This window comes from Carcharodon carcharias, chromosome 6, assembly GCF_017639515.1.
Source record: "Carcharodon carcharias isolate sCarCar2 chromosome 6, sCarCar2.pri, whole genome shotgun sequence".
Classification (NCBI taxonomy): Eukaryota; Metazoa; Chordata; class Chondrichthyes; order Lamniformes; family Lamnidae; genus Carcharodon; species Carcharodon carcharias.
In genome coordinates this window covers 37,957,771-37,981,178 of record NC_054472.1, presented here as the reverse complement: position 1 = coordinate 37,981,178, position 23,408 = coordinate 37,957,771, and the positions used below count along the sequence as shown (strand labels likewise).

At 44.0% G+C, this 23,408-nt stretch overlaps 1 protein-coding gene across 1 annotated transcript in view; it reads left to right on the top strand.

Moving 5' to 3' along the window:
- The window catches only part of dpys (dihydropyrimidinase), a 118,325-nt gene extending 102,364 nt beyond the window's left edge, over window positions 1-15,961 (top strand). Inside the window, exons 9-10 of the mRNA XM_041189985.1 lie at window positions 7,611-7,731; window positions 15,556-15,961. Of these exons, the coding sequence (XP_041045919.1) occupies window positions 7,611-7,715 (105 nt within the window). The 3' untranslated portion in view covers window positions 7,716-7,731; window positions 15,556-15,961. The remainder of the gene's footprint in view (window positions 1-7,610; window positions 7,732-15,555) is intronic.
- Window positions 15,962-23,408: the final 7,447 nt, after the last annotated feature.

Here is a 23,408-nt window from a genome sequence, read left to right as displayed (position 1 = left end):
AAAAGGGGAAACACCCTTTCAGCATCCACCCTGTCAAGTCCCCTCAGGATCATTTATGTTTCAATAAGATCACCTCTCAATCTTCTGGACTCCAAAGGATACAGGCTTAGCCTGTCCAACCTTTAACCTTTCTTCATATGATAATCTCCCCCCTCCCCCATCCTAGGTATCAGTCAAGTGAACCTTCTCTGAACTGCTCTTCAATAAGGAGACCAAAACTGTACTCCAGATGTGGTCTCACCTAGACCCTGTACAATTGCAGCAAAACATCCCTACTATAATATTCCATTCCCATTGCAATAAACGACAGCATTACACTTGCTTATCATTTGCTGTACCTGCATACTAACTTTTTGTGAGTCATGTACCAGGACTCCCAGATCCCTCTGTACCTCTGAGTTCTGCAATTTCTCTCCATTTAAATAATATACTGCTTTTCTATTCTTCCTGTCAAAGTGGACAAGTTCACATTTTCCCATATTATACACCATCTGCCAAATTTTTACCAAATTTCATTCACTCTAAGTCACCTTCAATTTTTCGTTCCTTTTTGTGCTGCATCTCTTGCTTTGAATTAGTGTGGCTTTTTCACTCATGATTGGCTCAAATTATCTGGGTATTGCTTCTGAAATTGTCTGGTTGTTTAATTAAGTTATCTTTAAGTGCTTAAAAAATAATCTTTGGTATGATATGGCACAGATTTGATTCCTTGTCTTTTCTGAGCCAGCTGATCTCAGCTAGGGCACAATATAACCACTTACAGTTGGCCTCAGTCTTTCTGGGATAGGGAGGGAGAAATAGCAATGTTTTCACTCTTGATTATTGTCCAATCTTGAATATGTGGAGATTGAGTTGAGTTCAGCTGTCATGCTTGCACTGCTCCATTTCCCTTCATTGCCCAAGTAGCTTTTGCAAATCATTGTCTTGTTTCATGATTAAAGAATGACCATTGGATGAGGGCATGGAGAACTGTGGTGCCAGTGGAACCTTTTTCCAATAAAAAGCAACACCTTGAGGAGAGGAAGCGAGCAAAAGATGAAGAACAATGATACATATGAACATATGAATTAGCAACAGGAGTAGGCCACTCAGCCCCTCAAGCCTGCTCCGCCATTCAATAAAACCATGGATGATCTGATTTTAATCTCATATTCCTGGCTACCTCCCATAACCTTTCACCCCCTTGCTTATCAAAAATCTATCTACCTCTGCCTTAAGGATATTCAAGAACTCTGCTTCAACTTATTGAAGAAGAGAATTCCAAAGTCTCACAACCCTCTGAGAGAATTTTTTTTCTCACCTCTGTCCTAAATGGGAAACCCTTTATTTTGAAACAGTGACCTTGAGTTCTAGAATCCTTTCCATATTCAACCTCCTGTTATGATCCCAGCTGATGTTACTACTGGACAAGCCAGATTCCAGGGTGAAACCTGACTTGATAGATGCTAACTTTTATTTTTTGTTTAGAGATGTGGAGGGTGACTACTGAGCAGACTCACTGGAGTCAGCTGATGAACTTTTAACAAAAGAATAAAACATTTATTAAACAAGAAAAAATGAACTATACTACAATGCTCCTTCACCCACAACAATACCTTTACAGGTATATACACATTCATAAGGAAACACAAGTTACAAAAGTGATCTTATACTCTAATGTTCACAGTAAGTACCCAGTCCATGTAAACCAATAGGCGACCTGTTGTCAGGCATACCACATTTTGAAACCAAGTGACAAAGGCCACCCCACACCGTGAACCAACTGGTCTCACAGAACTCCATCTTTCACACCGAGGGTTTCCTATCTCCACTCTGGAAGAACCCACTCAGGAATCTTTGCTTTCTCTTGTATCCTTCCACAAGAGTCCACTTCCAGGGTTTCGAACTTTCCTTCTGATGTTCTTCTGCCTGGCTCGCCATTTGCATTCAAGCTTTGCCTTCCACACACTCTCTCTCAAATGCTCAGCCGTGCCAACACATGCTCATAGTCTCTGTGGATCTTCTGGCTTCTTGCAAGACTATTTTGCTTTAGGTCTGCTTCCTATAACTTTCTCCCTTTAAGCTTGAAGTCTTCATCAGCTCCTCACTCTTAACTTCACTTAACAGGATCTTCGCCAGATTCCTGTTCTTTTCCTTTGACGAGAAGTTCTTCTTGGGACTTTCCTCTTTTCTCTTTAGGACTTGCTCCCTGCAGTTCTCTCTAACAGTAGACTGCTGACAACTTGGCATCTCCCTTGAGATCCAGAACTCATTTGACATTCTCTGTTACTTTAACTTTGGAGCGACTCATCTAAGATTCTTAGACTTATTTTTCTCAGCAATCTGTTAGCATGCTCAACAAGAGAGAGACTTAAACTGATTCCTTCAATTTAGAGCATAATGACCACCTGAACTGAAACTACTTTTCAGTTCTCCTCTCTCTCTCTGGGTCCCTCTCCCTGGATCCCCATTGCTATGCAACAGCGCAGTTTTTTCTACCTTGTGTTTGTTTCTTCCCTTCAAGAACCATAACACTACATTAGAATGCAAAGCATATTTTAAGGTGGAACCAAAATTCAAGTTCCCCCCTTTCTTAACACACTAATACAGAAATACAAATTAAATTTAAACCTAAAGCTAAAACTCATCCCTAACACCCACAAATACAAATATAACTTAACTATCTCTAGTTCCTAACACTGTCAAGCCCCCACAGGATCTTATATGTTTCAATCAAATCACCTCTTGCTCTTCTAAACTTCAGCGGATACAAGCCTAGCCTGTCCAACCTTTCCTCATAAGATAACCTGCCCATTTCAGATATTAATCTTGTAAACGTTCTCTGAACTGCTTCTAATGCATTTACATCTTTCCTTAAATAAGGAGACCAATACTGTGCACAGTACTCCAGATGTGGTCTCACCAATGCCCTGTATAACTGAAGCATAACCTCTCTACTCTTGTATACAATTATTTTTGCAATAAACGATAACATTCCATCAGCTTTGCTAATAACTTGCTGCACGTATATTCTAACGTTTTGCAATTCATGCATCAGGACATCCAGATTCCTCTGCACCTCAGAGCACTGCAATCTCTCACCATTTAGATAATATGCCTCTTTTTTATTCACTCTGCCAAAATGGACAACCTCATATTTTCCTACACAAAAACAGAATTACCTGGAAAAACTCAGCAGGTCTGGCAGCATCGGCGGAGAAGAAAAGAGTTGATGTTTCGAGTCCTCATGACCCTTCAACAGAACTAGATTTAAGGTGGGGTGGGGAGTGGGGGGGTTGGGTGGGGGGAGAGAAGTGGAAGGGGATGGTATGGTTGTAGGGACAAGCAAGCAGTGATAGGAGCAGATAATCAAAAAATGTCACAGACAAAAGAACAAAAGAACACAGAGGTGTTGAACTTGGTGATAGTATCTAAACGAGTGTGCTAATTAAGAATGGATGATAGGGCACTCAAGGTATCGCTCTAGTGGGGGTGGGGGGGCAAAAAAGATTTAAAAATAATGGAAATAGGTGGGAAAAGAAAAACCTATATAAATTATTGAAAAACAAAAGGAAGGGGGAAGAAACAGAAAGGGGTTGGGGATGGAGGAAGGAGTTCAAGACCTAAAGTTGTTGAATTCAATATTCAGTCCGGAAGGCTGTAAAGTGCCTAGTCGGAAGGTGAGGTGCTGTTCCTCCAGTTTGCGTTGGGCTTCACTGGAACAATGCAGCGAGCCAAGGAAAGACATGTGGGCAAGAGAGCAGGGTGGAATGTTAAAATGGCAAGCGACAGGGAGGTTTGGGTCATTCTTGCGGACAGACTGCAGGTGTTCTGCAAAGCAGTCGCCCAGTTTACGTTTGGTCTCTCCAATGTAGAGGAGACCACATTGGGAGCAACGAATGCAGTAGACTAAGTTGGGGGAAATGCAAGTGAAATGCTGCTTCACTTGAAAGGAGTGTTTGGGCCCTTGGACGGTGAGGAGAGAGGAAGTGAAGGGGCAGGTGTTACGTCTTTTGCGTGGGCATGGGGAGATGCCATAGGTGGGTGTTGAGGAGTAGGGGGTGATGGAGGAGTGGACCAGGGTGTCCCGGAGGGAACGATCCCTACAGAATGCCGCCGGGGGGGTGAAGGGAAGATGTGTTTGGTGGTGGCATCATGCTGGAGTTGGCGGAAATGGCGGAGGATGATCCTTTGAATGTGGAGGCTGGTGGGGTGATAAGTGAGGACAAGGGGGACCCTATCATGTTTCTGGGAGGGAGATGAAGGCGTGAGGGCGGATGCGCTGGAGATGGGCCGGACACGGTTGAGGGCCCTGTCAATAACCGTGGGTGGAAAACCTCGGTTAAAGAAGAAGGAAGACATGTCAGAGGAACTGTTTTTGAAGGTAGCATCATCAGAACAGATGCGACGGAGGCGAAGGAACTGAGAGAATGGGATGAAGTCCTTACAGGAAGCGGGGAGTGAGGAGCTATGGTCGAGGTAGCTGTGGGAGTCGGTAGGCTTGTAATGGATATTGGTGGACAGTCTATCACCAGAGATTGAGACAGAGAGGTCAAGGAAGGGAAAGGAAGTGTGAGAGATGGCCACGTGAAAATGATGGAGGGGCGGAGATTGGAAGCAAAGTTAATAAATAATAGGGAGCCACATTCCACAGCTGCAACATAACACCTATGCTGCTATTATTACTCATGTTACTTAGTTAGTTTAATTTACTTACTTCTTAATTAATTTAGAGTAATTCCTATGTATGCTACAGTTCACTGCGTTTATTAAATGTACTAGCATGTAAATGTAATAGTACTAGCTATTGACAATTAAATTTTACATCTTTAACTACACAGATATATGTTTTAGGTGTTTGATTATTTTACTTTAATTTTAAAGTTTTAGTTCTTTTTTATTTATAGATCTACCTTAACTCATGTGTCCTAATCCAGCTATTAACACTAAAAACTTAACGGCCAATCAACTTCAAAAGTACCTATACTATTTTAAACCCTAGCAACAGAATAAAATTTAACCACTTACTAGATACTCACCACTTACTCACCAAACAGCTAGCTTTTTCTCCAACCAAATTGCTTCTTTGCTGTGATGTCACTATTTGCTTTCTTGCGCTGTTTTCGATCTCCCGACAGCTTCTCTACTCGCGCTATTTTAAGGCTCCCGACAGCCTCTCTACACGTGCTGTTTTCAGATTCCCGACAGCCTCTCTACTCACGCTGTTTTCAGGCTCCTGACAGCCTCTCAACTCACGCTGTTTTCAGATTCCCGACAGCCTCTCCACTCATGCTGTTTTCAGCATTGAAGTGACAAAATGCTAGAGATTTGTAAGATATTGGCTTGCCAAACTTAGCTTTGCCTCACTGGGAGAGGGGTGGAGTAACTAATGGGTTCTTCCTCTATAGGGAACATATGATACAGTTCCCAAGGAGGGAGGTATAAAAAAGACACTGAGTATTCCTCACCCATAGACTGTCTACTAATATTCATTACAAGCCCACCGACTCCCACAGCTACCTCGATTACAGTTCCTCAAAACCTACTTCCTATAAGGACTCCATCCCATTCACCCAGTTTCTCCTCCTCTGTTACATCAGTTCAGATCCTGCCACCTCCCAAAACACCGCTTCAGATATATTTTCCTTTTTCCTCCCTACTGTGGTTGACAGGGCTTTCAACCATTTCCGACCCCTCTCCCCCATCTCTGCTCTCACCCTTCCCCTCCCTCCCAGAACCATGATGGGGTCCCCCTTGCCCTCACTTTTCACCCCACAGCTTCCGCATTCAAAGGATCATCCTCCACCGCTTCTGTCAACTCCAGCATGTTGCCACCATGAAACACATCTTCCCCTCATCCAACCTGTCAGCATTCTGTAGGGACCGTTCCATCCATGACACTCTTGTCCGCTCCTCCATCACCCCTAACGCCTCATCCCCCTCTCATGGCATCTCCCCATGCAATTGCACAAGGTACAACACCAGCCCCTTTACCTCCTCCCTCCTCACCGTCCAAGGCCCCAAACACTCCTTTCAAGTGGAGCAGCGCTTCACTTGTACCTCCTTTGATTTAATCTTCTGTATTAGCTGCTCCCAATGTGGTCTCCTCTACTCTGGGGAGACTAAACACAGACTGGGCAAATGCTTTGTGAAACACCTTCGCTCAGTCCGCAAACATGACTCAGACATTCCCGTCGGTTGCCATTTCAATACATGATCCTGCTGTCATGCCCACATGTCCGTCCTTGGCCTGCTGCAATGTTCCAGTGAAGCATGATGCTTGTGCAGATGTCAATTTCACAATCTTAATTTACACAAGCTAAAGAGGTTTCAAAAGCTGGCAGATTCAGCTATTCAAACTTTAAAGGCACTGGATCATTGATATTTTTACTGTATTAAAAAGGATGTTTTTAAGAAAGTGGAAAGTTATCAATGGATGACTTTTTTAAAAAGCTTTTTTTATGCATCCTACTGCCACCATAGGGTTCATTGGTTCTATACAGTGCATAGCAGGTGAATGGGAATGGAAGTGCCATAGCTTCTCATGGGGGGCATGAGGGGTCATCAGGTATGGGTGGTGGGACATCCCTTGGCATGAGTGGCCATAGGTGTTATTTGGGGTGGCATACCTTGGCATGGGAGGGCATGAGGATCTTTTGAACTTACCTTTTAAAAGGCTCCCTCGTGTAGACTATGGTTCACAACACCTCTGAGATGCCATGAACCACGACTCTTTGAAAAGCTGGCTTGACTCCATGAAAACTGTGGACAACTAGGACATGCCTGTCCCCGCAATGGAGCTGGCCGGGTCAGGAATGCAGATTATGAGCTCATGACCTGGACCAGCCCCTAAAAGGTACTCCTGAAAATCAGAGACCCCTGTTATTGGGTCTGGAATCCCGGAATTGGGTCCTCGCCCCCATATTTAAAGAGCTCCCGAGTCATCCAGATTTAGTGAAAATCCAGCCCTAAATTAGGGCTGATTAGGACATGTTGTCCCTTCGTTTTGGACATTGAGTGGAACTCCCACCTCCCTGCCAGTTGTAAACATCTGATGTAGTTATGGATCCACAGCCCAAAAATGTCCCTAACTTGGCACAAATTGGCAATCTTAGTGCCCCTGCTCCACCCCCTTGTCTGGCTGAAATCAAGCGGTGATGTAATTAAAGTAAGGCCAGTTTTTACCGTCCCTGATCCTGCTGCCTTCACGTGTCCCACTCTTAAACTGCACTTTTGAGTAGATGAACGGAACACATGCAGAAAACAAACCAGAAGCAGTGATGAACCAGGGCTGGGGCGATGGGTGAAAGCCAGAAAAAGTCCAACAGGTAGGTTTTTTAAAAAAATAATATTACGTTTCTAATGGGCCAGGGGGAGCAGGTTTTGTACCTCTCTTGCTTCCTACGTCCTCCCCCAGATTTACTCCAGAACTCTTCCTCTCGTTACTCTCCAGGTTACCTCCAGCGATCCCTTCAACTGAAGGCCAGATTGTATTTCTGTGGGTCCCAGTTGTGGCCTCCTGTTATCAAACTCATTGCCTCATCTGCTAACCGGGTGATGAATTTGCCTATTTTCAGTACATGTGCCACCACCAACATTAAACCATATTAATTGGTATTGTTAAAATACAGGTTTGTGAGCCTAAACCAGTACAGAGAAAGCCATACCAAGGAGAAATAATGCCACAGTGTCCAACTGCCATACCTCCTAATGATGGAAGAGACTTACATCAGTAAACATCTACCATTTCTGGTATGTATTATCCACTTATAGTTTGAAATGATTGCCTTGGCAATCCTCCAAAATGTTCTCACTGCCTAGATCACAAAGAATTCATGTCAAAGTAATTGTATTGTGACTCGAACTCAAGTTCTGTTGAAGGGTCATGAGGACTCGAAACGTCAACTCTTTTCTTCTCCGCCGATGCTGCCAGACCTGCTGAGTTTTTCCAGGTAATTCTGTTTTTGTTTTGGATTTCCAGCATCCGCAGTTTTTTTGTTTTTATTTTTATAATTGTATTGTGAGTTGTCTTTTATCACGTTGGAACATGCACCAGAGTTGGAAAGAGACAAACTGTGCAAGAAAGTTGTTTGGATGTTTCATTTACAATGTACACAAGCTTTTAATCTGTAACCTCTAGACACCCACAAATGCTATGGCCTGAATCTTATGTTCGGGGCAAAGTGGAGGCATCCAAAGGTTTTGACACTCCTACTGATTTAAAGGGATGCACTCCTAACTGAGCTCTACACCTGTTAGGAGCAGCCCTAAATAAATCAGTGCCCTGTACTCACACAAGTATTTGCAATCAGCCCAAGTTTACATGTTGACAGGTGCTTGTGAGATCATCAGTCTGGGTTCCCCGAGCCTATTCAGGCAAACTGCAACTTCTAGAATTGAGGGCAAGTGAGTTTCCTGGAAATTGCAGTGCCGTTGTAGCCCTCAGGAGCAACAAACTTCTCCAAGTTCACCATTATTGAGACGAAAAGATCTGGGCCGATATGTATTCATTTGTGTGCTTATGAAAGGTATTTCCTATGCTCCTATTTTTGTTAGGTCAGGGTATCAAGAGATATGGAGCAAAGGCAGGTAAATGGAAGTGAAGTACAGATCAGCAATGATCTATTTGAATGGAGGAATGCAGGCTCAAGGGGCTGAATAGCTTGTTCCTGTTCCTATGGGGAGGATCACCAGTCAGTGAATGGGGGTGGGGCCCACTCGCCGACACGTAAAATGACATCGGGTGGAACTCCCAACGTCACCCCGCATCATTTCCATTTTCAGGTCGGCGGGGGCGCAGCCAAATTAGCTGCGTGCCCGCCAACCTGTCAACGGCCTATTGAAGCCATTGAAAAAGTAATTAACATAATTAATGGACCTGCCCGTCCAACCTTAAGGTTGGCAGGCAGACCAGGAGCCCTGGCGGGCTTAAGAAAAAGCATGAAACCTCATCCACGGGCGGGATGAGGTTTCATGAGGGTTTTTAAGTATTTAATAAATGTTTCAATAAAAGTTATGGACATGTCCCAACTCGTGACAGTGAAATATGAAGGGACTTGTCAGGAAAATCTGTTGTTTAAATTTTGTTTAACAATTTTTAATTTGGAGCCGATCTCCCTTTGGCAGCACTTAGCCTCAGGGAGATCAGTGCGCTCTTTCACGCGCATGCACAAAAGAGCACACTCCTGGTTGAGGAAATCCCCCCCCCCCCCCCCCACCCGCCCAGGGAGTGTATAGCGCTTCCTGGCAGACGTCACGCTGGGCAGGCCTTTATTGGTCCGCCCATATAAAATAGTGGCGTGTACCCAATCGGGGACACAGATCGGAGGACGCCTGCTCACGCCAGCTCCTGCAATTCTCCACCCACACCCCCCCAACCCCCAACGGGGGGACAATTTTTCCCTATGTTATCTTCCTCCTTTTTCTCCTTCAAATGACAATTCACGCATTGGTCTTATTCCACACGATCCTTTATCATATTTATCGTATTAGACCAAGCAATTACGAAGGCAAAATAGCTAAACTCGGGACAACATAGCCAAGCCCAATGATGTTCTTACACAACATGCCCTTCTTGCAGGAATCGTGGGTAATGCACCGATGTCCATTGTATTATCCAAAATGCTACTCCAAAGAAAACCAGTCAATTGTACATGCCAGAGAATGAAACCGGGACCTTTCTAATCTGTATGTCTTGAGGCTAAAATGTTAGTTACTGTTTCAATATGGCCAGAATTTTCGGCTCAGCGAGGAGGGGTGGGTGTCCTGACATCACCACAAGTCATTTGGATTTTCAGTATGGCGGGCCTACAGCTAACTCTCCTGTGCGCCTGTCGAACTGTCAAAGGCCCATTAAAGCCAATTAAATATCAATTAAAGTAATAAACTGAGCTACCCGTCCAACCTTAAGGTTGGCGGGCAGGCGAAGAGCCTAGCCGGCCTTTGCATTTTTCATGGAACCTCGTCCACAGGCAGGATCAGGTTTCATGAAGGGTTTATAAATTAAATAAATTTTTTCGTAATGTTCATTGACATGTCCCAGCCCATGTGACACTGTCACATGAGGGGACATGGCTTCAAATTTTTTCTTTTCTTTACTTAAATTTTTAAAACTTAAACTAATCTCCTTGAGGCAGCTCTGTGCCTCAAGGAGATTTTTGCGCTCTTTCACGCGCATGCTTGAAAAAGTGCAGGCCCTGACTCACGGAACCAGCCCTCCCCCCACACCCGCACAGGGAGCGCTTAGCAGTTCCGGGCGCACGTCATGCTTGGTGGGCCTTAATTGGCACGCCCACATAAAATGGCGGCGCGGATCCGATTGGGTCTGCGCCTGCTCCTGCCTACCCTCGCCCAACACCCCCCTCCCCACCCCCCCGACGGGGGTAGAATTCTCCCGTATGTGAATGGACAGCTGCAAACATAGGCACTAACAAGTCTGTAAGGTGAACTGGGCATTGTGCAGATGTCTAAAACAACCGATAGAACAGTTTATATCACATTCTGCTACCATACCTGTGAAATACCTGTTGTATTTAGTGAAGACGAAATCACAATGGACAAGTAATGCATCAGGCTGTAGATCTTATTTTCATTTAAAATTAAACTTATATTTAACTTTGAATTGTATTTACCTGATGTGCAATATAAGCAGAGTGCATCTGCGTGCTTTGAGCAAGGCTTACAAATCAATGAAAATTTTAAATTGTATTCAAAACGTATTCACATTTATATAATATATTTTACATGCTACGTTGAATGCCCATGAAAATCATCAGAGCTTTTCTCCCTCCTGTTCTACCTGGGTGATTGTGTTATAGGGAGTCCTCAGAACTAGCAGAGAAGACATGACACTACACCACTGGGTGGCAAGTCAAACATTCTATTCTGAGTAGTTTATTTAATCTGCAGGGGCCACACTCGCCAATCAAGAATTTTATCTACTTACATGAAAAGTACACATGAGAAACATATATAGGCTTAGGACAGATTGCAGCACACTTTTGCCAGAATAATACTAGACCTGCAAGTGTTAAATTATGAGAATAATTTGCATTGACTAGGCTACAGTATAAAAGGTTAAGAGTGATTTAATTTGAGGTGTTTGTGTTGATTAAGAAGTTGATTAAATAGATAGTGAGAAGCTGTTGCCTCTGGTGGAAGTGTCAAACATAAGGGGCAAACCTTAAAGTTAGAGCTAGGCTGTTCAAGGATGTCAAAAAGCCTTTCTTCCTACAAAAGATAGCAGAAACGTGGAAATCTCCGCCACTGTACGCCCCCCACCCCCTCCCCAAAAAAGCTGTTTTTACTAGGTCAATTGAAAATTTCAAAACTGAAATTGATGGATTTTGTTAGGCAAGGATATTAAGGTTGCAGAACCAAAGCGGTTATTAATCATAATCCCAATGAATGGCAGAACTGACTTGAGAATTTCAATTACCTACTCCTGTTCCTATTTCCTAAGACATTGCAAGGCTTTGAATCCAGCGATGCACTATATAGTTTCTATTGTACTGTATGAATGTTAAGACGTTGGCCCAGAATTTGCTGGAGTGGGCCATTTTATAGTTTGTCCTATTATTTACACTTTTAACCCAGCTCTTCAGCTCAAATTCTTTCCCCTTGCCTGTAACTTGCCATGATTGTGAGCTGATAATGTGTGCCTAGGGCAAAGGGCATTTAGGATCTTCGTGAATGATGGAACCAACAATCTAGCTCCTTAACAAATAAGATTGAAGGATTGAGAAAGAAACAGACTGGGAGGCTTTGCGAAATCAGATGCATAAAGAGAAATAAAGAATTTTTTCTTTCACAGGATGCAAAACCAGCATTTGTCTTGAGCTGTTTTTACATTATTTGAATGCAGCTCTTCCTGACTGCCAGCCTTTGCAAATCCCAGCAAGATTATCTTCAGGTTTCAGTTGGCTGTATGAGAGTTGGACAAGGTGAATCAGCACTGTTGGGTCTCTTACAGAATGAAGATTCAGTACAGTCTGTGTAGATCTAGCTAAAACAAAGGAATTAATTGCAGGCTTTGCATCATATTTTCTTTATTCATTTTATAGCAAGTTAATTCAGAAATGTTCACACCCTTCCAGTGAAGGGAGTGGAACAAGAAAGTCCTGCCATATTAACAATCTCTACAATCTAACACTTATACGGATGCTATTTTAGTGCATAAAGAGGGCAGTTAGCAATTTACTTCAATAAATAGATGTGCACATTTCTACAGTATGTTAGTTCATCTGCGTCATCTGTTATCTTGTGGTTACTTTCTTGTCTAAATTTAGTGTGTAGAAGTCTAAGTGGATAAGTGTTTGATATGATAAAACAGGCAGACCTATCTGATCATGGATTGCCAAAATCATAGCTAGTCAACAAAGCATTGAAATGAAGCAAGAGGAGTAGTAAGTAAATAGGTTTGCATTTCTTTTGACACATTAAGACAGGTATTCATGGAAATAATAGGAGTGAACCATTGGCTTTCATAGATTCATAGAAAGTATAGCTCTGAAGGAGGCCCATTGGCCCATGTTGCCTGTGCTGGCACTTTGCAGAGCTATTCAATTACAAAAACCCAAGAAATAGGAGCAGGTTGAGTCTGCTTTGCCATTCTGTATGATCATGGCTGATCTTGGGCTCCAACTCCACTTGCCTGTCCACTACCCATATTCTCTTTATTCCCTAAGAGACCAAAAATCTGTCTATCCCAACCATAAATATGTTCAATGATGGAGCATCCACAACCTTCTGGAATAGATAATTCAATTAATCCCACTCCCCTGATCTTTTCATATGGCCCTGTATTTTTTTCTCCAAGTATTTATACATTTTAACATGTTAGCATTAAATCTGCTTCCAGTAGTCTTTCAGACAGTGCATTCCAGATCACAACTCTGTGAAAAAATAATTCCTATGTCATCTCTGGTTCTTTTGTCAATCATCTTAAATCTGCACCAACCCTATGCCTTTGGAAATAGTTTCTTCTTATTTACTCTATCAAAACCATTCATGATATTGAACACCTCTGTAAATCTCTCTTAACCCTCTCTGTTCCAAGGAGAACAAACCCATCTTCTCCAGTCATAGAATTGTAGAACAGTTACAGAAGGTGGCCATTCGGCCCATTGTGTCTATGCTGGCCCACTGAAGGAGCAATGCACCTAATGCCAGTCCCTTGCCTTTCCTCCATAGCCTGCAAATTTTTCCTTTTTAGATACTGTAGGGCAGTGCATTCCAGATTCTAACCACTTGCTGCGTGAAAATGTTTTTCCTCATATCACTATTGCTCCATTTGTCAATTACCTTAAACCTGTGCCCTTTAGTTCTCAATCCTTCCACCAAAGTGAACAGTTTCCCCTTACCTACTCTGTCTAGACCCCTTATGATTTTGAATAATTCTATCAAATCTCCTCTCAAACTTTCTCTTCTCCAAGGAAAACAGTCCCAACTTCTCCAATCTTTCAATGTACCTGAATTTCCTCATCCCTGGAAACATTCAGGTGAATTTTTTCTGCACCCTCTCTAATGCCTTCATTTCCTTCCTAAATTGTAGTGCCCAGAACTGTTAAGTTAAGGCCAAAGCAGAATTTTATACAGGTTTAGAATAACTTTCTTGCTTTTGTAATAAAAACAAAATACTCTATATGATAGAACTCTGCAATGAAATCAGAAAGTGTTAGAAATACTCAGCAGACCTGGCAGCATGCTGCCAAACCTGCTATGTCCAGCGCTTTTTATTCCTTGCTTCTGTAAGCTGTGTCCCTATTAGTAAAGCCCAGAATGCATATGCTTCACTAACCACTCTCTCAACTTGTCCTGCCACCTTCAATGACTTATACACATTTACATCCAGGTACCTCTGTTCCCGCACACTCTTTGGAATTTTATCCTTTATTTTGTTTTTCTGTGTCTTCCTACCAAAAATAATCAAATAGTTTTGTTTGGTAGTACAGTGCTTGAATATTGCAAAAAAAAAGACATTTTTGTCAAAACTTTTCATCTTGCACTATTCAGGACAAATCACAAAAAATACCAATGTCAAGGGGAAACAACATATTTATACTGTATGAGAAGAAAGTGCTAATTGGTTAGTAAGTGGACTGTGATTGGTAAAGGCATTGCCATGGAGAATGCACCAATTAATGGTGACTAGCAGTTAACTGCTGAGAATTGTTGAAATTTAAACCAGGCAGCTTGACTCTGATTGGTCAAGACATTGCCCTGGGGAATGAACCAGCAAATGGCTATCACTTATTTTGTTTAGCTGAAACAGGCACAATGTGTGTACATGTTCCCTCTGTCTGTAAAGAACAGGGCCCTGTGTCTTAGTATATGTAGCTTCCACTCCAGTCCGACTGATGATCTTAAATTGGTTGTCAGTGAAATTCTTAGCACACTGAGGACTATTTAGCAAATGTTGTGCAGTCGTGGAATCATATCTAATGTTGGACACTCTGTTTGAGTTTTGCAAGCATGGGCTGGTTGGGTACAATCAATACCTTGCCCGTTGTGAACACAAACAGTGGCTGGGACATGCTGTTTGAAACAATCCGCCAGTCTTTGGGATGTATGACCTACATACCATACTCTTGCCCATCTCCCCCACCCCACCAGCACCCCCTCAGCCCTTGAGACTGCTACTATCCCAGTCTACATACAGATATTCAAATAATTACAGCTGCTCTATAATTCTTGCACTTCTGTGCAATTTCCTTGCAGATTTCTTCCTTTACATCTTTCCCACTAGTTGGTGGCCTATAGATTACATCAAGCAATGTAATTGTACCTTTTTTGTTCCTTAGCCCTAGCCAAATAGATTATGTTTAGTGACCCCTCTGGGGCATCCTCTCTGTCCAGCAATGCACATCTCCACATCGTTTAAGTCCCTCATCCCTGGTACTTTTACTGTAAATCACATTTGCATCCTCCTCTGGATCTTGACATCCTAAAGTGTGGTGTCTAGAATTGAACACAATACTCCAGCTAGGACCAGCCAGTTTTTTGTAACTTCCTTGCTTTTGTACTCGATTACTCTTTTAATAAAGCCAAGGATCCTATGTACTGTTTTTACAGCCTTCAGAACTTGGCTTGCCATCTTTAAAGATCTATATATATGCATCCTCTTTGTGGGAGCATTCCTGCCGTTGAGTCAGAAAGCACAACTTTTGAGCTCTGCTCCAGCCAAACTCAGAGTGGAGACTCTAGCTGTGAATTCTGGGTTATATCCATTGGGATACTTGCATCTGGTGGGTGTTAGTCACCCTTTCCTCATTGTACAGCTTGTGGGAGCCCATAAAACTCTCCAATCATAAAGGAGTAATCATATTGTCAGCTGCTGTAAAGATTATTATGTCCTGGGGCTTGCCTAGTAGGACCATTCACAACATAACCTATCAGCTTGTTAATCAGCCTGTGAATCCTTCCGCAGCTTGACAATATTCTGTATGGGAAGAGTATGAAAAGATGAAAAAAATGGAAATGACATCAACTTTCATTTAAACTTCATGTGGTTATAACAGTTTCTTAACTTTTTCTCCCGTAACAACCGCTGCTGAATTCCATAATCTGATTTTACAGATACATATGAAGCGATTGCAAACACATTTGCCACAGCTTTGTATTCATAATTGTTGAAATATTGCAAGCCTGCAACTCCCATCCTGGATACTGATGGAGGAGAATCTGTATCAAGAGTGCACATCTGTATAATCTTCCTACAATTCACTATGTCCAAGTAATTGTTGTGAAAGTTATATTTTTCTCACACGGTCACTCATAGAACCACCAGTAGAGGTTTTTACTCTTAATTTGTCAATGCATGTAAATGGGTTTGGAAAACATGACCTCCATTTTAGACTGACTAAATTTGTTCTAGTTGAAAATTTATTCCTTAATTTATAAAACCCCATGAACAGGCTCACAGGAATGTAAGTTCTGATATATACCCATTTACTCTTGGTAACCTTGAACCTTTTGTGTGCCTTTTTCAATAGAATTATTAAAAACATTACAATGATTATAGCTTTCTGTATGTAAAGAAAGATGTATGCTCTGCAGCCTCAGGAGTGTTAATGTAAATGAACAATTTGCCTCTGTCTAATCACTTATCTCAAGTACCTTATGAAGTTAATTTTATGATGTATGATCAGAAATATGAATTATATTTTGTAAGCTTAAATGCTAATAAATATTTGAAGCCGTGTAAAGCTCATTTGGTTGTCCCTGCTTTTAATTTTGTAAATGTTAATGGGAAATCTCATCATGTGGCAGACTTAACTACTCAGTCAAATATCTCCCACTAGCTATGTAAGCACAAAGTGGTGAGCTACACAAAATTAATGTATTACCTTTCTAGCCTGAAGCCATTGCCACTCTACCAAATTTCTGTTGCAATTTTGGTGATGTTCCAACTCTTTTTATTTGAGTTCATAGCAGATTGCAGTTTCCGAAGGGGAATCTGTTCCCTAGGAACCAAGACCAATAATTTTAGCAGCAAGCTGTGAACAGGAGTAGGATGCCTTCCAGTTAACAAACTACTTTCTGACAATAATGTGGCCTTTGAATACCATAATGGATTTCATTATGTGTCACTTCATTTTAGGTGATGGATAATATCAGCCACGCCAAACATTTTTTTGTAACAGGCTAATCTGGCCACCTAGATGTTAGTGGTCGTGGGTTTGGAAGGTGCTGTCTAGGGAGGCTTGGTGAGTTCCTGCAGTGCATCTTGTAGATGGTACACACTGCTGCCATTGTGCATCAGTAGTGGAGGGAGTGAATGTTTGTGGAACGGGTGCTAATCAAATGGACTACTTTGTCCTGGATGGTGTCAAGCTTCTTGAGTGTTGTTGGAGCTGCATTCATGCAGGCAAGTGGAGAGTATTGCATCACACTCCTGACTTGCACTTTGTAGATGGTGGACAGGCTTTGGAGAGTCAGGGGGTGAGTTATTCGCCACAGGAGTTCTAGCCTCTGATTTGCTCTTGTAGCCATAGCATTCATATGGCTAGTCCTGTTCAGTTTCTGGTCAATGGTAACCCCCAGAATGCTGATAGTGGGGGATTCAGCGATGTAATGCCATTGAACGTCAAGGGGCGATGGTTAGATTCTCTCTTGTTGGAGATGGTCATTGCCTGGCACTTGAGTGGCATGAATGTTATTTGCCACTTGTCAGCCCAAGCCTGGATATTGTCCACATCTTGCTGCACTTGGACATGGACTGCTTCAGTATCTGAGGAGTCACAAACGGTGCTGAACATTGTGCAATCAACAGGAAACATCCCCAATTCTGACCTTGTGATGAAAGGAAGATCATTGATGAAGCAACTGAAGGTGGTTGGGCCTAGGACACTACCCTAAGGAACTCCTGCAGTAATGTCCTGGAACTGAGATGATTAACATCCAACACCAGCTGAGAGTTTTCCCCCAAATACCTCTTGACTCCAGTTTTGGGAGGGTTCCTTGATGCCACACTCGGTCAAATGCTGTCTTGATGTCAAAGGTAGTCACTCTCACCTCACCTCTGGAGGTGAGCTCTTTTCTCCATGTTTGAACCAAGCCTGTAATGAGGTCAGAAGCTGAGTGGCCTTGGCAGAGCCCAAACTGAGCTTCAATGAGCAGGTCATTGCTAAGCAAATGCAGCTTGATAGCATTGTCGATGACCTCTTCCATCACTTTACTGGTGATCAAGAGCAGACTGATGGGGCGATAATTGGCCGGGTTGGACTTGTCCCACTTTTTGCGTACAGGGCATACCTGGGTAATTTTCCACATTGCCGTGTAGGTGCCAGTGTTGTAGCTTGCACTGGAACAGTTTGGCTAGGGGTGTGGCAAATTCTGGAGCACATTTTCAGTACTATTGCCAGAATATTGTCAGGGCCCATAGCCTTTGCAGTATACAGTACCTTCAGCCGTTTCTTGATATCACATGGAGTGGCTGAAGACTGACACCTGTATTGCCGGGGACCTTTGGAGGAGGCCGAGATGGATCATCCACTCAGCACTTCTGGCAAATGCTTCAGCCTCATATTTTGCACTGATGGGCTCCCCCATCATTGAGGATGGGCATATTTGTGGAGCCACCTCCTCCTCCAGTGAGCTTTTTAATTGTCCACTGCCATTCATAACTGGATGTGACAGGACTGCAGGGCTTAGATCTGATCCATTGGTTGTGAAATCGCTCAGCTCTGTCAATTACTTACTGCTTATGCTGTTTGACACACAAGTAGTCCTGTGTTGTAGCTTCAGCAGGTTGACACCTCATTTTTAGGTATGCCTGGTGCTGCTCCTGGCTTGCCCTCCTGCACTCTTCATTGAAATTTCCATCATATCTCCCAATAATGACAGCGTCCCTCCACATTACCTCCAGTTGTGGAACTATGGCAGGCACGTCATCCAAAACAACGCAACACAATCCTTGACATTCTCCCCTCTTGCAGGACAAAATCATGCACAATCACGGGGAAGAGCAAAACCAGCGGGCAGTGGGGTGGTGATGGCAGGCGTTCCTGCATCACTTGAACCATAGAGGAAAAAAAGAAGAGACTTGGATTTTTATAGCACTTTTCACCACCATCAGACATTTCAAAGAGCTTTACAGCCAGTGAAATATTTTTTGAAGTGTAACCATGTTGTTATGTAGGAAACATGGCAGCTAATTTGCACTCAGTAAACTCTGACAAACAGCAAAGCAACAATAACCAGATAATCTGTTTTTTGTGGTGTTGATTGAAGGATAAATATTTGACAGGACACTGGGGATAACTCACCTGTTCTACAAAATGTTGGCTTAACATCCACCCAGGCAGGTAGATTTAGCCTCTCACTGAGTGCAGTGCTTCCAAGAGTAGCCTAGTGTTTTGTGCTTAAGCCCTGAAGTGGGGTTTGAACCTAGAACCTTATGATGTAGAGGTAAGCATACTACCAACTGAGCTACCACTGACATACAAGATGGGAAGAGATGGTTCTCTGTGTCATAGGGCTGGCTCAACACAGTCTGTTGCATCAAGTGTTATTGAACATTGAGAGTGTTGGTATGTTCAACTCCCATCTTACCCTGCTGCCTGGTATGAAGTTCAAGCTGCTGCTGATGTAACCACTGGCCTTTTGCTTTCTACTTCACTCCCAACCCTCTCTTTCTGATTTTCTTCTTTCTGACACCCAAGAACTGCAGCTGCCCAGCCACAGCAGCCTCAGGCAAATGAGTGAGAGCAATGCTACATGACTGATGAAAATACACCTTCACTTTACTTGACACTCATAGCCACTCGCTCAGATACTAGCACTGCATGATCTTTAGAGGGTAGTGTAGAGTTGGGATCTGCACAGAGTGAGTCTCTGGGGATGAGTGGGCTGCAGCCAGGGGAAATGATAGTTTTTGTGCAAGTTTACTGGATGGCAAGATCGCACACAAATTCTGATACTAGGGACTTAGATGAGGACTTTGATGGGGCAGCCTATGGGGGAATACTGATCAGCATAGCAACTGAGGTGCCTGGAGTGTTGGCAGACCTTCCAAACAGCCCATTGTCACTGTCCAGGAACTGTTTGGCTCGAGTATGGCACAGGGCATGGAGCAGAGCTTGGAGCCCAACCTTTCCACCATGGAAATTTTGGCCAACTCTGACAGCACTTACAGACCCAGCCATGATGCAGCATCTGGTGACCACAGTCGCACCTTACACTGCAGCACAGCCAGAAACCACCCAACATTTCATTGCTGCAGTGTAGGCCCAGTCAAAGGTAGGGAGAACAATACTTGCTACCAGACAGGCTCAGACTGCTGCCACGATTATAGATTTCAGTGCTTAGAGGGGCAAGCACTCTTACGGCAGTCAAATATCTGCTCCAACAGAATATTGGAATTGCTTAGATGCCATCTCAGGGGAATGACAGTGACTCTCTGGTGCACAAACCTCCTCTCAGAGCAACAGTATTTGCTCTGACCATTACCGCTCTCCCAGTGCCACTCAGCCAGCCAGCCCAGACTGCTGCCACTCATGTCGAGGTGGCTCAGTCCCAGGCTGGGGCAAGGGCCCAAAACTGTTCGAGCGCATCTTGCAATTTCATCTAAAGGCTCCCTTAGTGAAAGTCAGTAACCTGCCCGCAGTCATGCTGCAGACAGTGGGGTTGCACTGCATGGGAGCATCAGACAAGTCAAAGGCATCTGCAAGACTGACACTAAGGGAATGCACAAGGTTGAGTAGTTCATTTTGGTTTAACTAATTCCATGTGTTGTTGGATAGCATGGCAAAGCTTTTGTTGGTGGCTTTTATTGCAGGGTTTTTGACAAGAGGACATTAATGGAATGTCACAGTTGGTTTGGTTTTTAGGGAATATTGGAGCCATGGTGGTGAAGCGATGATCACCTACTCAGGCTATGACAGAGTCTGAGTAGGTGTTCACGGGACAACCCATCCTGAGCAATGCCTCCATCTCTTCCTCCTCCTCCCTGCCTCCACCTCTTCCTCCTCCTCCCTGCCTCCACTTCTTCCTTCTACTCCTGCTCCCAAGGTGGTCGCTAGATCCTGGTGGCAGTGTTTGTGCCTACATATTTGTGATGTGGAGAATGCAATAAACTGCCATAAACTTGGAGACAAACTCCACAGAGAATTGTAGGGATCCTCCAGTGCAGTCCATGCATTGAAACTGTTGCTCAATGCTGATGGTCTGCTCCACAATGTTTCTGGTGGCACCATATCTCTCAATGCACACCCATTGTCCTTGTGGTCAAGTGGCGGAATGGTGTCAGCAGCCATGTGTAGAGTGGGTATCCCATGTCTCTGAGCAGCCACCTTCTGGTTTTTCATGATGGGCCTGAAGATAGTTGGAATGCCAGACTGCCTCAGGATGAAGGCATTGTGATGCTGCCAGCATTCAGCAACATAGTGGCTTTTGTATGGCTGCAGACCAACTGCTCATTAATAGAGTGGAACCCTTTGCAGTTCCTGTACCTTATCCTGTTGACATGTGGGTCCTACAACGCCACGTACATGCAGTCAATAGCTCCCTGCACCATTTGGTGCATTGCTATCCTAGCAAAGCTATATGCCTGCACATAATGCTTCTCTTTGTTTGGAGATAAAATGATGAACATGCTTCTCCTTACAGTCACCTCCCTGACGCCGAGATGGACGGCATAACTTGGGTGTGTTCACAATGTTGCCTGGAAGAATTCAGTTATGTGGAAGTTTAGGGTGACTGTGGTGCGCTGTCCTCAGCAGGCTCAGGCTGTAGGTCCTCTTGAAGGAGGTGGTGAAATCCTGTGACCACCTCCTTGGTGAATTTCGGGTGTCTCGGTTATTGCAAGATGGAGATAGGAGAAGTGCTCCCGGAAAATCCATGTTAGTTAGGATCTTCATTCAAGAGGCCTTTTCCTCCCTTTGTGCAGAACTTCCCCTCTCTGCAGTTTCTCCTGCATTTGCCTGTCATGTTGCAGATCCAGAGACACTGCAATTACAGCCCTCGTATTTGTTGTAGCTTTTGGGTGGACAGTTCACCAACTCATCCACTATCCACGTATGGATATAGTAACACTCAGTGCCAAATCCGGTAACTCACCAAAACACTTCCAAAACAATCCACAGTCCTTCCACAACTTTCCTATAGTAAATCTAAAGCGCCTCACTTGCAACTTCAATGCCCGCCCTTTTAAATAGTGCTTGTGATTGGGGGTTGGGTTTGGGGGGTGTGGGAGGAGGAAGTCCTCGTGCAGCTGAACACTGTGATTAGTACAGGTGTTTGGTAGACCTGCATGGTCTAAGTTTCAAACGCGTGTGTCAAATCAGTTGGAACAGCCATTTGACATTATGATCTGCCAACATCGAGATATGCTCATACTAGTGCCTTCCCCAGTGTGGGGCAACAGACAAGCCACATCGAAAGTGGCCAAAAATACAGTACATGCCATTTCCTGAGGTCAGGACTTTGTAACGCTAATGCTAGAACTACAGAGCCCATTTTTGTAGATACAGTATCCTAGGATACACAGAATTAGGCTATTTGGCCTGTCAAATCTTTGTGAGCTCTTGAAGAAGCTGTCCAGTTTAATAGCAAAATACTGCAGATGCTGGAAATCTGAAACAAAAACAAAAGATGCTGGAAAAACTCAGCAGGTCTAACAGCATCTGTGGAGAGAAAAACAGTTAACGTTTCAGGTCCATATGGCTCTTCTTCAGAGCTAAAGAGAAGTAAAAATGTGATGAAATTTATACTGTTTATGGGAGATGGAGCAAGTTAAGCTGGATAGAAGGCCAACGATAGGTGGGGGCAAAGGAGAGATTGAGAAAGATGTCATGAACAAAATGACAAAGGGGGTGATAATGGTGGTGGTAAGGGCCAAAGAGGCGCTGATAGTGACATTAAGATAAGAAAGCAGAATGTGATAATAGCAGGACAAGGCTAAGCACTCTGAGAAGAACAACATGAACAAGTGACAGATAGCCTTTATGGGGGTGGCGTGGGGGAGGGGAATGGTGATGGGGATAAAAAATCGAAAATAGGATAATGTCTGAGGTGCAGTGCCAAAGGAGGCTCCATCTCTCAACTGAGACAGTCACCTCCATCTGTTAGATGTTAGGCCCTGAGATCTCCACAAACTGTGTGGGCAGACACCCCATGCCAGTGGCTCTAAAGGTCACAGCTGCCCTCAACTTCTATGCCTCTGGCTCCTTCCAGGGGTCGGTGGATGATCTCTGCGGAGTCTCCCAATCAGCTGTCCACACTTGTGCCAAGCAGGTGACAGACACTGTATTGCATTGACTTTCATCCACTACCGCTGGGATGATGCCAGCCAGACACAGCAAGCCAGAGGCTTCGGGGCCATTACTGGCTTCCCCCGCGTCCAGGGTACAATAGGCTACACACATCTGGCCACCAAGGCGCCAGCAGGTGAACCCAGTGCCTTCGTCAACAGGAAGGGCTTCCACTCCATGAACGTGCAGATAGTGTGTGATCACAGGATGCAGATTCTGCAGGTCTGTGCAAGGTACCCTGGCAGCTCCCATGACATCTACATCCTCAGACACTCCCAGGTGCTGAGGTTCTTCAGTGCTCCTGCCCGGCTGGATGAAGGCTGCAGGGTGACAAGGATTGTTACTTCCTCAGAAGGTGGCTCATGACGCCTCTCCGCCATCCAAGAACAGAAGCTGAGCAGTGGTACAATAGGAGCCATGCCTCCACAAGGGGTGTGGTGGAGAGAGCCATCGGTCTTCTCAAGATGCACTTCCGATGCCTGGACTGTTCAGGGGGCGCACTCCAGTACCCCCCAGACCATGTGTTGCTGATAGTGGTTGCATGCTGCACATACCACAATCTGGCTCTGGAAAGGGGGGACACAATGGACAAGGAAGACGTAGGAGCATTTTCTCCGGATGCACACAATGAGTCCAGCAGAGGATGAGCACACACAGGAGAAGGCTGAGGGAGTAGAC